General features: G+C 59.2%; 1 protein-coding gene across 1 annotated transcript; it reads right to left on the reverse strand.

Moving 5' to 3' along the window:
- Window positions 1–2248: 2248 nt before the first annotated feature.
- Window positions 2249–14526, reverse strand: LOC111526795 (adenomatous polyposis coli protein 2-like). Its single transcript, XM_023192728.2, has 14 exons — window positions 14345–14526; window positions 11562–11720; window positions 11368–11458; window positions 11094–11274; window positions 8524–8632; window positions 8283–8399; window positions 7520–7597; window positions 7257–7355; window positions 6446–6836; window positions 5643–5738; window positions 3939–4078; window positions 3405–3482; window positions 3107–3223; window positions 2249–2617 (listed from the first exon to the last, which is right to left on the reverse strand). The coding sequence occupies exons 2-14, from the start codon at window positions 11700–11702 to the stop codon at window positions 2249–2251; spliced, it is 2007 nt and encodes a 668-aa protein (XP_023048496.1). The 5' UTR covers window positions 11703–11720; window positions 14345–14526.
- Window positions 14527–14974: the final 448 nt, after the last annotated feature.

Consider the following 14974-nt stretch of genomic DNA (forward strand, 5'->3'; position numbering starts at 1 on the left):
AGATCGTGCCTCTGCACTCCAGCCTGGCAAAAGAGAAAAACCCAACCACAAAAAAAAAAAAAAAAAAAAAAAATGAAAAAACAGCATGAATATATCCTATATGATATCTGGGATATACTTAGATTCTGTCTATATCTATATCTTTTTTTTTTTTTTTTGAGAGTCTCACTCTGTCATCCAGCCTGGAGTGCAGTGGTGCAATCATGGCTCACTGCAGCCTCCAACTCCTGGGCTCAAGCAGTCTTCCCGCCTCAGCCTCCCAAAGTGCTGGGATTCCACAGGCATGAGCCACGACCACCAGGTAAAAATAATACTTTGTGTTTTCATAACATATAAATGTTTTTATTTTAGTGTTACTTATTTAACAACATTTTTATTTTAATAATTTTTTTTTTTTTTTCTGAGATGAGTTTCACTCTTGTTGCCCAGGCTGGAGTGCAGTGGTGCGATCTCGGCTCACTGGAACCTCCACCTCCCGGGTGCAAGCGATTCTCCTGCCTCAGTCTCCTGAGTAGCTGGGATTACAGGCGCCCACATCTAGCTAATTTTTGTATTTTGTTTGTTTTGTGTTTTTTTGAGACAGGGTCTTGCTCTGTTGCCCAGGCTGGAGTGCAGTGGTATGATCTCAGCTCACTGCAACCTCCACTTCCTGGGTTCAAGCGATTCTCCTGCCTCAGCCTCCCAAGTAGCTGGGATTACAGGCGTCCACCACCCCGCCTGGCTAATTTTTGTGCTTTTAGTAGAGATGGAGTTTCACCATGTTGGCCAGGCTGGTCTTAAACTCCTGACCTCAGGTGATCCGCCCAGCTCGGCTTCCCAAAGTGCTGGGATTACAGGCATGAGCCACCGCGCCCAGCCAATAAGTTAATTTTTAGTATTAGTATATCCCATGCATATTTGGGATGTATTTCAATTAAAAATACTTATTTTTATAAATAAGTACTCTTTATTGGTTGGTAAATACTTTAATGAAGACAGTTATATTGATACGATTTAAAATAAATTTGAGACAGGGTCTCACTCCCATCACCCAGGCTGGAGTGCAGTAGCGCGATCACAGCTCACTATGGCCTCCACCTCCTATGCTCAAGTGATCCTTCCACCTCAGCCTCTTCAGTAGCTGGAACTACAGGTAGATGCCAAGCCCAGCAAAGTTTTTTTCTTTCTTTCTTTTTTTTTTTTGAGACAGAGTTTTGCTCTTGTTGCCCAGGCTGGAGTGCAGTGGCGTGATCTCGGCTCACTGCGAGCTCCGCCTCCTGGGTTCCCGCCATTCTCCTGCCTCAGCCTCCCCAGTAGCTGGGACCACAGGTGCCCGCCCCTATGCCCAGCTAATTTTTTTGTATTTGTAGTAGAGACAGGGTTTCACCGTGTTAGCCAGGATGGTTTGGATCTCCTGACTTTGTGATCCTCCCAGTGGGATGACAGGCGTGAGTCACTGTGCCTGGCCCACACCTGCCTAATTTTATATTTTTAGTAGAGATGGTTTGCTCCATGTTGGTCAGGCTGGTCTCGAACTCCCGACCTTAGGTGATCCGCCTGCCTCGGCCTCCCAAAGTGCTGAGATTCCAGGCATGAGGGACCAAGCCCAGCCTGATGTAATTTTTTTTTTTTTTTTTTGAGACAGAATCTTTCTCTGTTTCCTGGGCTGGAGTGCAGTGGCACAATCTCAGCTCACTGCAAGCTCCACCTACTGGGTTCACACCATTCTCCTGCCTCAGCCTCCTGAGTAGCTGGGATTACAGGCGCCCACCACCACGCACAGCTAATTCTTTGTATTTTTAGTAGAGACGGGGTTTCACTGTGTTAGCTAGGATGGTCTCGATCTCCTGACCTCATTGTGATCCACCTGCCTCGGCCTCCCAAAGTGCTGGGATTACAGGCGTAAGCCACCGTGCCTGGCTGCCTGAATGTTTTTTTTTTTTTGAGCTGGAGTTTTGCTCTTGTTGCCCAGGCTGGAGTGCAGTGGTGCAATCTCAGCTCACCACAACCTCCGCCTCCTGGGTCCAAACGATTCTCCTGCCTCAGCCTCCCGAGTAGCTGGGATTACAGGTGTGCGCCACCACACCTGGCTAATTTTATATTTTTAGTAGGGACCGGGTTTCTCCATGTTGGTCAGGCTGGTCTTGAACTCCCGACCTCAGGTGATCCGCCCGCCTCGGCCTCCCAAAGTGCTGGGGATTACAAGCGTGATTCACTGCACCTGGCCTGAAGTAATTTTTAATGTAATAAGTCCGCATTTTAGTATATCTCACGCAATATTTGGGATGTATTTATCCTGCAAATAGCAGCCACGGGGAAAGCCGTGGGAGCATCCGTTCACAGGAGGACAGTGCCCAGCCCAGATCCCCTGCGCCCGCCCCGAGTGCAGCTGCCTGAGTGCGGGTAGGGGGGTGGGGGCTGACCTGTAGTCCTCACGGGTGGCGATGAGGCTAGACACGTTGCGGAGGATGCCGCCGCCGCTCTCGATGATGGCCAGCGAGTTGCTCTGGCACTTGTAGGTCAGGGTGCTCACCAGGAAGCCCAGGGCGCCATCCACCTGGCAGATGGCTGCCTTGTTCTCCGTGCTGTGTGCAGACAGATTCCACAGGGCACTCAGCACACTCTTCAGGGTGGACTCCTGGATGAGGGGCGGGAGAGGGGCGGGTCAGGGCCTGAGTAGGCCGGGAAGAAAGGCTCCCACACTCACGTTCAGTGAGGTTGTTTTTTTTTTTGAGATGCAGTATTGCTCTGTGGCACAGGCTGGAGTGCAGTGGCACAACCTCCGCCTCCCACGTTCAAGCGATTCTCCTGCCTCAGCCGCCTGAGTAGCTGGGATTAACAGGCACGTGCCACTACACCCGGCTATTTTTTTGTAGTAGAGACGGGATTTCACCCTTTTGGCCAGACTGGTCTCGAACTCCTGACCTCAGGTAAGCCACCGTGCCCGGCCCACACTTGCTTTCAAAGAGCAGTGACATGAGGCGTGAGCTCCAGCCAGTCTGAGGCTGGACCACCCACTAAGCAACTAACAACGTGATTTCCTCCCAAGTCGGAGAGCTCCCCCGCTGCCGCCAGCGTCTCCTTCCAGTGACTGAAGAACCATCCCTGCCGCCCGCTGGGTGCCCACCTTGGTGGCCCGCAGGACACACTGCACCAGGGCTGTCACGCTGCCCGCCTCCCTCAGCACCTTCTTGCTGTTGATGTCGGCCCTCCAGGACAAGTTCCGAAGGATGCTGGACACCACCTGCGTGGGGTGAGGGGCAGGGGTGGTGGGACTAGGGTCCAGGCCCCCCAAACCCCCCCAGCAAGTGTGAGGCTGCAGAGAGTCGGACGGGACCCCCCCGCCAGCCCACCACACCCCTGGGGAGGGGCCTCTGCCTGTCAGGGACGCCCTGGAAGGCTGTCCCCAGCACCCTGTCCCGTACCTGGTGGAGCTCCTCACTGTCCGAGGCCAGCTGGGCCACGATGGCCTCCATGCAGCCCCGGCGCGCACACAGGGTGGCCTGTCGGGGGTGATGCAGCCAGGGTCACGGGGTGGGGCAGGAGGGAGACGGCGCCCCTCACCTCCCAGCCCCGTCTGTGCTGCAGCTGCAAACCCGAACCCCTGCTGATCCTGACCACCATGGGAGGGTTACCCCATGCTCAGGTCGGGAAACTGAGGCCCAGACAGGGGCAGACACCCAGCCTCGGGGCCCCCTCTACAATGAGGGCCGTTTTCTGCAGAGGCAGCATCAGGGTGGGTGTGAGGACACCGCTGGGTGGAGGAAGTCCAGCATGGGCTCCTGTCCCCCAGCATCGCACTCTCTGGGCCTCAGTCTACCCGTCTGCAAGTTGGGGATAAGTGGCCCCAGCTCTCAGGGCTGTTTCAAGGCTGGGATGAGTTGGAAGGAGGCTCAGACAGTCCCTGGGAGACCAGATGAGGGGAGTGCCAGTCCCACCCGCCCACTGCCCCCGGGCACCTTGTTGGCAACGTCCCCAAAGGTGAGGTTGGTGAGGATCATGCCCGCGTAGCGGCGCAGCGCCAGGTTCAGCGGGTCCCGGGTCATCTTGTGCATCTCATAGTCAACCTGCAGCAGCTCTGCCACGGCCTGCAGCCCACCTGTGGGGACCCGACAAGGTTGGCGGATGGCAGGGACGGCCCTGCCTGCTCCCTTGTTCCACCTCGCCCCCTTGCCCCACCTCGCCCCCTTGCCCCACCTCGCTCCCTTGCCCAGACGCCCTCCCTACCCTCCAGACGTGTCCTCCTCAAGTCCCCCTTCCAGGCTCAAGTCTGAGACCTCCTCCAGGAGCCGGCAGGGCCTCAGTAGGGCCTCACCCTGCTGCCAGACCCACAGGCGTACCCCTAGTGCCCTGTGACTGCCACCCCTGCCTCCTGTCAACCCTGGCTCACACTTCCTCCAGCCGCTGGGGCTCTGCACCTGCTGTTCCCTCTGTTCCCTCTGTTCCCTCAGCCTGGAATGCTCTTCCTTGCCCTGTTCGATAGGTGCCTCAGGGAAGGGCCCCTGCATCCTCTAATAATCCACTCCGGGACCATCAGATGGAGAGCAGTGTCCCCAGCACAGACAGGGCTGTGGTGATGGGTGATGATGGTCACACCCACCCTCTTTACTCGCCCAGCTCTCCCGTTACAAAAGGGGGAATCAACAGGGAGATGGTGCCTGGGAGTCAGAGGGAGAGGACTTGTCACCAAAACACTTTTCTCCCCCTTCAAAGACAACAGAGGCAAATTTGACTTCTCAGGGCAGGGGTGGGTCAGTGGAGACATCCTTTGGGGAAGTGAGTTAGGGACATGTCTCAGAAAACTTACAGACCGAAACACATACATCCAGGTTCACCACAGCATGGTGCACAGAGCCAGGAGTGGGGAGCAGCCAGAGCAGGACAAGTGGGTCAGCCCAGGGTGCCCCAGCCACATGATGGGACGTCACGCAGCCTCAGAAAGGAGCCAGGCTTCGGCTGGGTGTGGTGGCTTGTTCCACCTGCAATTCCAGCACTTTGGGAGGGCGAGTGGGGGTAGATCACTTGAGGTCAGGAGTTTGAGACCAGCCTGACCAACATGGTGAAACCCCATCTCTACTAAAAATACAAAAATTAGGCGTGTTGGCATGCACCTGTAATCCCAGCTACTTGGGAGGTGGAGGTTGCAGTGAGCTGAGATTGTACCACTGCACTCCAGCCTGGGCAACAGATTGAGACTGTTTCAAAAAAAAAAAAAAAATGTTATAGCAAGACTTTTCTTTTTGAGACAGGGTCTGGCTCGGTTGCCCACTCTGGAGTGTGGTGGCGTGATCATAGCTCATTGCACCTTTGACCTCCTGGGCTCAAGCGATCCTCCCACCTCAGCCTCCCCAGTAGCTGGGACTAATTTTTTATTTATTTGTAGTGATTGGGGGAGGGGGGGGTCTCACGATTGTTGCCCAGCCTGGTCTCGAACTCCTGGGCTAAAGTGATCCTTCCGCCTTAGCCTCCCAGGTATGAGCAGCCTCACACGGCCTCAATTACTTTTATATTGACAAAGAGAAGATGTTGCAATGTCCTCAAACGTAAGACACCACATAGGGCTCCAATCCCCACCCTGCAGATGACACAGCCTCTGTCCCTTTAGCAGCTGAGGAGCTGTTCGGGGGCTGGAGGACGGCTCCCAGAGGAGCTGGCACACTCACCTAGCTCGTTCATGGCACGGCGGTACTCCTCATCAAAGGACAGCTTCATAACCGCACAAGTGGCCTGGCAGATCTGCGGCTCGATGGGGACCGGGGCTGTGGGCAGAGAGACCAGATCAGAGCCCCTATTCCCAGGAAATGTCCCAGCTGACTCCGGAAGGTTCTCCCGACCCCCTAGGCCTGAAGGATCCCAGGAGCTTTACAAATGGCTGCAAAGCTGGGGCTTCGTTTCCCAGCCTCTCTAAGATGGGATGACGGGGTGGCCTCCCTCACTCAGCCTTGGGAAGGGAGGGAGGTCCTGGAGCACCACACCTTTGAGCTGTGCTGTCCTTTATAAAAATAAAACTTATGAGACAAAAGTCTCGCTCTGTGGCCCAGACTAGAGTGCAGTAGCGTGATCTCGGCTCACTGTAGCCCCAAATTCCTGGGCTCAAGCAATTCTCCCGCTTCGGGCTCCCAAAGTGCTGGGATCACAGGTGTGAGTCCCGGCCCCCATATTAACTTTGCCATCAACTGCAAAAAAAGAATCTCCAAGTCTGCACCCAACTTTCGAGAGCTACCCACGATCCATCCATGCATTCAACGACTTAGGGAGCGTTTACTCTGCCAGGTACAATCATGGGCGGGTCTTTTCCCAACGTCAAAGGCCCCCACAGGCCTTGGCCTGGTACTGCAGTCTCCAACTCCAGAAGGCAGGCAGCAAAGGCTGGAGGTCCTAGTCGCCCACCGCCCACCCCCCCCCCCCGGGAAGCCCTAGCTGCACGTTAATTGCGCAGAGGGGGCCCACCAGGCCAGGCACTCACCGCCGCTGACGCCGCCTCCCTCGGGCGCCCCGTCTCGGGCCTGCAGCCAGTCCCAGCAGGTCTCGCAGTAGGCACGGATCTGCTCCAGCACGTGCAGGACGCGCATCTCCTTGCGCGCCAGGCCCTGGTCCGGCTGCGAGAAGACGATGTTGTGCAGCGCTGCGTTGGCGCGCATGCGTGCGTCTTTGGCGCCCGGTGCTCCGGGGGCCCCGGCGCGACCCCCGGCCGCGGCCTCAGTGCCGTGGAGGATTTGCAGCAGCAGTGGCAGACAGCCCGAGCGGCGCATGGCCACGCAGCTCTCGGGCGAGCTTGACATGGCCAGTAGCGTGCGCGCTGTATCCTCCTGGTCGCGCGTCGCCAACATGGACAACAGCCAGAAGACCACCTCCACCTAGGAGGAGCGCAAGGTCAGGGTGGGGTCGCTCACCTGCCCCCGCACACCGGGAAACCCGGTGGGAGCCCTGTGACCCCACGCACAACTGGGGACGGATCGGGGGTGCCAGGAAGCTGCACACGTGCTTCGGGGAGGCTGGCCCCCCTCACCTGGCATTCCTAGGGTGGCAGCACACAGCCAAGGGACTCCACAGCGACACCTACGGTGCCCCACTCAGTCCCCGCTACGGGATGTTTCCCCATCCACCTCGCCAGGCCCCCAGCTTCTCCGTAAGCTGCACGCCAGGGGGGACCTTCCTACACCCAAGGGGGTGCTGGATGGAGGCCTGGGAGGGCACTACAACTGGCAAGGATGCAGACTTGATCCCCCTCCCAGCCCAGACAGCTGCGCCTGCCCCTGTTCCGCCCTCCCCCTCACCTTGCTGTTGCCCGGCTGAGGGGTGCCATCCTCAGGGTGTGTGGGGACCTCTGTCTCCGGGTCCTCGTCCACCGGCACTGACTTCACCGCCAGCAAGGCCTGCAGGGAGAGGACCAGGGTCGGGGAAACAGTCCCAGAGCACCCCAAAAAGCACTCAGCCTGCTCGCCCATGATGATGTGGGTGGGGGAGAGCAGGACTCTAGGAGCCCCGTTCTGCGTGGGCCGACACCACCCCTGGGCCCTGGCTCTGCCCCATTCGGTACCTGGGGCTCTGTCTGCTGCACTCGGTCCTGCGCCTCCAGCAGCTCCTTGTCAATCTGCTCCAGGCGCGAGGCGCGGATCTGCTCAGGACGAGAGGAGGGTGAGTGCTGGGGCTGACCCCGCCCCCGGCTCCGACCCCGCCCCCGGCTCCGACCCCGCCTTCTCCCTAGGACGACCCCACCCTGGGAAAACCCCGCCCCAGGCCCTGACCCCACCTCTTCCTGGGATGACCCCGCCCCAGGCCCTGACCCCACCTCTTCCTGGGATGACTTCGTCCCTGGACTCTGACTCTGCCTTCTCCCTGATTCAGCCCTGCCCTCTCCCTAAGCCCTGCCTCCTGTGATATGACCCCACCCACTGTCTTAACCCCGCCTTCTCCTTCTAGACCCTGCCCTTATCTAGCCCATCGCAGGCTCTGACTCCTCCCACTTCCCATTTGGGCTCCACCCAGAACCTAGACCTCATCCTTCTAGGCCCCACCCACCCACTGATCTGGCCTTGCCCACAGGCCACGCCACCTTCCAGTGTCCCACCCCACCACCCTTGTGCTCAGGCTCTGCTCTGACTCCTCCGACTCCACCCACCAACACCTCCAGCTTCTGGCTTCGCCTGCTGAACCAGACCGCCCCCCACCCCCCAACCCAGGAGGCATAAGACTCCTCCCATTACCCCAGACCCCGCCCATAATAAATCTCTGCACTGATTTGCCCACTGGCACAGGGCCCCACCTACCACCACACCGCCCCACCCCGCCCACCACCGCACCTGTGCCCGCTGCACCATCTCGTCCGAGGTGCCGAAGCGCTCCTCCATCAGCGAGCGGATGTGCTGGGCCTCGAACTCAAGTTGCTGCCGGATCAGGTCCATCTGCATCGAGAACTGCTGGGAAAGGCAGGCGGGCGGGCCACGGTGAGGGGCGCCTGGGCCAGGCCCCGTTCCTCCCCACGCCGCTTCCCGCAACCTAGGTGGGCAGGCGTGCTGCCCCCTCCCTCCCCGGCCCGCTCACCGTCTCCACGTGCGGCAGTTCGTCCAGGCGCTTGGACAGGCCCTGCAGCTGAGAGTAGTACCAGAGCTTCTCCTTCTCCTCCTTCTCAATCTCATTCAGCAGGAAACACCTGGGGGAGCAAGTCAGTGGGGGCGGCTCAGAGGGCGGAGCCATGTATATGTGTTTATTTTGGTATTTGTACTCACTTGTTGGCGCTTACTGTATGCCAAGTTTAACAGGCAACATGGCACTGTCTCTCCCGTGGCGCTCCCCGCGCTAAGGTGGGGGGGGGTGGGTACTGAAATTAATTGGGGGATGCAAAAAATTAAAGGGGAGAAAACAGTCTGGGCAACACAGCAAGACCCCCTCTCTAAAAAGGAAAAAATAAAAATTAAAAAATAAAAAGTAGCCGGTCAGCCAGGCCCGTTGCCTCACACCTGTAATCGCAACACTTTGGGAGGCTGAGGCGGGAGAATCACCTGAGGTCGGGAGTTCAAGACCAGCCTGACCAACATGGAGAAACCCCGTCTCTACCAAAAATACAAAATTGGCTGGGCGTGGTGGCACATGCCTGTAATCTCAGTTACTTGGGAGGCTGAGGCAGGAGAATCCCTTGAACCCGGGAGGCGGAGGTTTCAGTGAGCTGAGATCGCACCATTGCACTCCAGCCTGGGCAACAAGGGGGAAACTTTGTCTCAAAAAAATAATAAATAGCCAGTTGTGGTGACGCGTGCCTTTAGTCCCAGCTACTCAGGAGGCTGAGGCGGGAGGATCACTTGAGACTGTAGTGAGCCGTGATTGCACCACCACACACCAGCCTGGGTGACAGCGAGACCGTATCTCAATAAACAAACAAATAAATAAATAAAGACCAGGAGCAGTGGCTCACGGGTCAGGCCTGTAATCCCAACACTTTGGGAGGCAGATGCGGGCAAATTCCTTGCTTAAGCCTAGGAGGTCGGGACCAGCCTGGGCAATATAGTAAAACTCCCATCTCTACAAAAAGTACAAAAAATTGGCTGGGTGCGGTGGCTCACACCTGTAATCGCAGCACTTTGGGAGGCGGGCAGATCACAAGGTCAGGAGATTGAGACCAGCCTGACCAACATGGTGAAACCCGTCTCCACTAAAAATACAAAATTAGCCGGGCGTGGTGGCACGTGCCTGTAATCTCAGCTACTTGGGAGGGTGAGGCAGGAGAATCACTTGAACCTGGAAGGCCGAGGTTTCTGCGAGCTGAGATCGCGCCACTGCACTCCAGCCTGGGCAACAGAGAGAAACTCCGTCTCAGGGGTAAAAAAAAGTACAAAAACGGGCCGGGCGCGGTGGCTCAAGCCTGTAATCCCAGCACTTTGGGAGGCCGAGACGGGCGGATCACGAGGTCAGGAGATCGAGACCATCCTGGCTAACACGGTGAAACCCCGTCTCTACTAAAAAATACAAAAAACTAGCTGGGCGAGGTGGCGGGCGCCTGTAGTCCCAGCTACTCGGGAGGCTGAGGCAGGAGAATGGCGTGAACCCGGGAGGCGGAGCTTGCAGTGAGCTGAGATCCGGCCACTGCACTCCAGCCTGGGCGACAGAGCGAGACTCCCTCTCAAAAAAAAAAAAAAGTACAAAAACGTAGCCAGGCATGATGGTTCACACCTGTGGTTCCAGCTTCTCCCTGACATGGGAGGCTGAGGTGGGAGAATTACCTGAACCTGGGAGGTCCAGGCTGCACTGAGCCATGGTCATACCACTGCACTCCGGCCTGGATAACAGAGTGAGACCCTGTCTCAAACTATACGTATTAAACAAAAACAAAGAAAGAGAGAGAGAAAACAGTTCCTTTGGAAATTCTCCTCCTTGAAGAAAGACTGAGGGAGGCTGTTCTGCCTCTTATACTTCTCAGATAACTGTTAATCTCCCTCCAGCTTACAAGGTAGCTTCAGGCTCAAAGAGCACCAGGTGCAACAGAGCGCTCCCTTAACCCCACGGGAGGCACGGCCATTCCCATTTTACAGGGCAGGAGTCTTAGGCTGGGAGGGTTTAGGGGAGCTGAGTGAGGTCCCACAGCAGAGTACAAACAACTCCGTGCTGCTCTTCAATGGCCCCATGTGACCACACTCAACCCCTCCCAGCTGCACACGGTGCCCGGACCCTGCCTCCCTCTGCTGGCCCTGAGCCCACGTTTCTTGGGCCACAACTCTGTCTCTACAAAGACTGCTTTGAGCCCCTCTGGCTCCAGGCCTGGCTGAGCCGTGGCACCGGACACAGCCCGGTCCCTGGCAATGCCTGCGTGTCGCAGACCCCTGGGGACGTCTCCAAGGAGACTTTCCCTCAGCCAGGAACGTCCCCCATCCTCTCTGCACTCCTGCTGAGGTCAGCCGGGCTGGAGAAGGTCAGCCGGGCTGGAGAAGGGGAGGGAGGCCACGTGGGGAAGAAGCTTTGAGGTGGGTGGGGTTTGTTCGGTGGGCGGTGCCATATGCAAGTGGGTGGGGCGTGTGAGGTGTGGGCAGAGACATATGCGGGTGGGTGAATTCGAGGGCAGAGCCCGCTGGGGATGGAGTCAGGCACCAGCTGCCCGAGGCTGGGTTCCCACGCCCGCTCACCGTTCCCGGTCCAGTTCCTCCAGCAGCCGGATGGTGGCCCGGCTCAGCTCCCCAAAGCTGTCCTTGGAAGGCCCGGAGCCGTGTACCGGGCTGCCCTCAGGGGTCCGGGAGGCAGGTTCCGGGCCCAGGGCGGGCGGCTGGAACTTGAGGTTGTACAGGCTGGTGATGTCCATCTGCAGGGCTGGATAGGCGGGGAGAGGGCGGAGGTCAGAGGTCCCGTCTGCCTTTCTCCCCAGCCTCTCCCGCTCCCTCTGCGGGTGGCCCCACCGCTCACCCTTCAACTGCTCCAGCACCTCCGTCTGCCCCGAGGACACCAGCACTCGGGCCTCCTGCTCCAGTTTTCCCTGTAGGTGCTTCAGGACCTCCTGCAGGGGCAGGAAAGAGGGCAGGGAGGCATCAGCCACTGCACCGGGCTGCCGGGGGCCACCCCCTGGGACCCTAGCCCACCTCCTCCATGTAGGCCCCCACCTTCATGCCTGACGTCTCTGTCTCCAGCTTGGACAGGTGGCTGGAGTTGTCCCGTAGCTCCTGCCTCAGGTGACTGTTCTCAGCCTTCAAGGCCTCCACCTGCCGTACCAGCTGCTCGTAGGGTGCCACGGAGCTCGCCATCTTCAGCTCCTGCAGTGTCTGGGATCACAGGGTCAGAGGGTTCAGCTGAGGGTCTGGGGAGGGCACGGTGATGCCTTCTGGACAGCCCCTGACCTAAGCCCCAGCCCTCCTGCCTGATCCTAGTTTGGGGGTCTCAGGCAGGAGTCACTGGTGTGGACAAGTACAGGCCCACGTGGTGCTGGCCAGGGAATCCCGGGCGCAGAGGGACAGGTGGAGTGAGAGGTGACCCCAACAGGAGACAGAGGGGCCAGCAGACAGACGTACGGACAGCTGAACCTCCAACTGACCAGTCAACTGACAGACGATGAGACGGCCTCTCCTTCCCAGCCCCCAGGACACGTCCTGACAGCGGGACAAACACACAGACAGCTGGGACAGCCTAACCCAGCAAGCCAACTGGCCAGCCCAGCAGCCCCAGGCTCACAGCCAGAGAGGGCGACAGACAGACAGACAGGACCCTCCCCCACGAAAGCACAGCCTGCCAGAGGCTGACAGACACACACGCGGGGGGGAGAGACCACACCAGCTGTCCCTGCTGATGGACAATAAAAACACCATCATGGCCAGCGGGTGACACCTAAGATGTGCAGAAACGGCGGGACAGATGGACCCAAGCCCACCACCATCACCGCAGCAGCCCCATGCCCCCTCCATCAGTGGCTGGGCTCAGGGTGGCTACCTGTGTGGCCCGCACCCCCTGCGCAGCCTTCAGCTGGTCCCTGCTGGCCCCGGCAGCCCCTGCCCCATCCCTTGGCTCTACCAGTGCCGCTAGCTTCTTTGTGCCTCTGGCCGTCTTCTGGCTCCAGCCTGGCCTCCTCCCTCTGTCCAGCTGGCCGGTACCTCTTCCCTCGGCTTGGCCCTCCTGCCGGAGCCCCTCCTCACGCCCCCCCCCCCACGCCCCCCTTCCCTCTTTGTTCCTTTCCCATCAGTGCTCGCCTCCTCCCTCCGCCTTTGTCTCAGATGTACCAATGGCAGCCCATCCCTCTGCCACCTCCCCCTGCCAGCCTGAGCCCCCTCCTCACAGCGGCCCTGTCCGGCCTGCCTGTCCCTCCTCCACCTGGCAAGACAGATATATTCACCTGTCATTCATCCTCTGACCCCCAGGTGCCCCCTCATCCTCTCCCCTCCCACCCAGATGTCACTAGGGGCACAGCTGGGACAGGAGTAGAGGTGGGGCTGGGTCCCAGGTGGGAGGATAGGGTCAGGCTGTCCCGGCCCGCTCAGGGGACCCCGTGTGTGGCTTTCCACGTCATCTGGCTCCTTCCTGGTCTGAGTCTCAGGGACCACCATTTGGCTGTTCCCAGAGGGAGAAATCAGGCCCTAGGAACCGAGGTCTGGCACCCAGACGCTGCCCCAGAGGGGCTGGAAAGTCCAGGCTGGAGGCCCGACAGGATTCGCCCCTCTCTGGCCTTGGGTTGCCCCTCTGAGGAACCTGCAGGGCAGGAGTGCCCAAGGGCAGGGTGGGAGGGGCACAGAGACTGGAATTCAGATAGCAGAGGCTGGCAGCCGTCACCTCCCACCCTGATCCGCTGATGTCCAAAGCTGTTCAGGTCTCCACTGGGAATCAGGTCTGGGGTTGGGGGCTACATGCAGGGAGACCCTGGGGTGTGGCTCAAGCCCCATGTCACCATCCCATGCCCAGCCGGGTGGAAGGACCAGATGAAGTGCAAAGTAACACACGTCTGCCTCCTGCTCCCCAAACCCAGGCCTCCCCCACATGGCTCTTCTCAGCTGACCCAAGCCAAGTCGCAGACACCTTCCTTCTCCCCACGTTTGGTGGTCACTTCTGTGTCCTCATCAGACTTAGCTAGTTCCTCCAAGCTCTGTCCAGAGGGACCGTGCCTCCCCCAGCTCCTGACACCCCTCTGTCAGGACATTCTGATCAGCCTCTTCCTGGCCTCCCACAATCCCCTGTGCACAGCCAGAGGGAGTTTTAAATGTCACAAGTTAGATCCCATTTCTCCCATGTTCAAACACCTTCCATGGCTCCCCAGTGCCCTCAGGATAAGCTCTGACTCCTCCATGTACACCACGACTCACTCAGCAGCTGGAGGCTCTCTGCACATGCAGTTGCCCTGCCTAGAGTACCTTTTCTAAGTCCTGCCATCCCACACAGTGCAGCTTCTTCCACGAAGCTCTTCTGCCTGCCTTTCACCCCCAGGTTGCATCGTGTAGCCTCCTGGGGGCCTTCCTGAGAGATCACTCCCTGAAGGCACCATGACTGGGGGCTGGTCTTATTGAGTGGGCTGCATTTCAGGGCAGGGAGGCACAGGTGGGGGAAGTCAGGCCCAAAGGGGCCTTTCTCCTTCCTTTAATCCAAACCCCCTCTTTCCAGAGAGGGAAACTGACGCCCAGAGAGGTGCGGCAACACCCCCCAAGACACACAGCAGGCCTGCCCATCCCTCCCTCCGATCACCTCAAGGAGGTCCGGATGGTGAAGCCCGTGAGTGGGTGTGTGCGCAGGACCGGCTGCAGAGACGCTGACACCCAGCTCACTGGGACACAGTTTCCCCTCCAGCGCCCAGCCTAGGGAAACGGAGGGTCCAGAGTCTGTGCTGACGGGCAATGCAGAGAGAGGGGGATGGAAACCTCGACGCGAGGCGGAGGTCGCGCCCCCTGCCCTCCTCCCCGAGGACACACACCTGCTTACTTGCAGCTGGGCTGGCGGGGCGCCCGGGCCTGGGGCCTCCTCCCTCTGCGCAGCTCCGCGGGCCCCACGGGAAATCCCGGCCCGCGGTGGCCTCGGAGCGCCGGCTCCGGGGTCTCCGCGGCGCAGGCAGGGGCTCCAGGGCGGACAAAGCCCGGTCCGGGCCTGTGCAGGCGGCGCCGCCGCTCCTAGCGCTGGGCGAGACCACCGCGAGCGGGGGAGGATGCGGGATGCGGGATGCGGACGAGACAGCCAATGAAGGTGCGGGAAGACGGGCTGGTGCCATGGCAACAGCCAATGGCGGCCCGGGGCGGAGACCGCCGGCAGCCGCGGGGCGTCGGGCCTCCGCGCCGGCTCAGGGGCTGTGTGTGCTGGGGGGCGAAACCCCCCCGAGGGAAGGGGGTACCCTGACGACCAAGATTCCTGTGTCCCCCACTTTATTGCAGGGTGCAACGGCCTCTTAAAACCTCCTCCGTCTGGATTTGCAGAATTGGAGAGTAAAACGTCAAATCCTGGATGTTACATCAGCATCTTAGCGGAGGAGGGGTTTCCAGGGCAGTGGCCGGGCTGGGGCCAGGCCTGCCCCCACCCCACAGGTCCAGCCTGGCCTGGTGTAGATGCACCA

Source organism: Piliocolobus tephrosceles, chromosome 21 (assembly GCF_002776525.5).
Source record: "Piliocolobus tephrosceles isolate RC106 chromosome 21, ASM277652v3, whole genome shotgun sequence".
Taxonomy (NCBI): domain Eukaryota; kingdom Metazoa; phylum Chordata; class Mammalia; order Primates; family Cercopithecidae; genus Piliocolobus; species Piliocolobus tephrosceles.

What these genes read in the sequence shown, in the direction of transcription:
- LOC111526795 (XM_023192728.2), bottom strand. Translation starts at nt 11,702, where the DNA reads ATGGCGAGCTCCGTGGCACCCTACGAGCAGCTGGTACGGCAGGTGGAG. An exon ending in GGTGCTGGAGCAGTTGAAGG is followed by an intron (nt 11,275 to 11,367) that starts GTGAGCGGTGGG and finishes CCGCCTATCCAG; the next exon opens with CCCTGCAGATGGACATCACC. An exon ending in AGATGGTGCAGCGGGCACAG is followed by an intron (nt 7,598 to 8,282) that starts GTGCGGTGGTGG and finishes CGTCCTGAGCAG; the next exon opens with ATCCGCGCCTCGCGCCTGGA.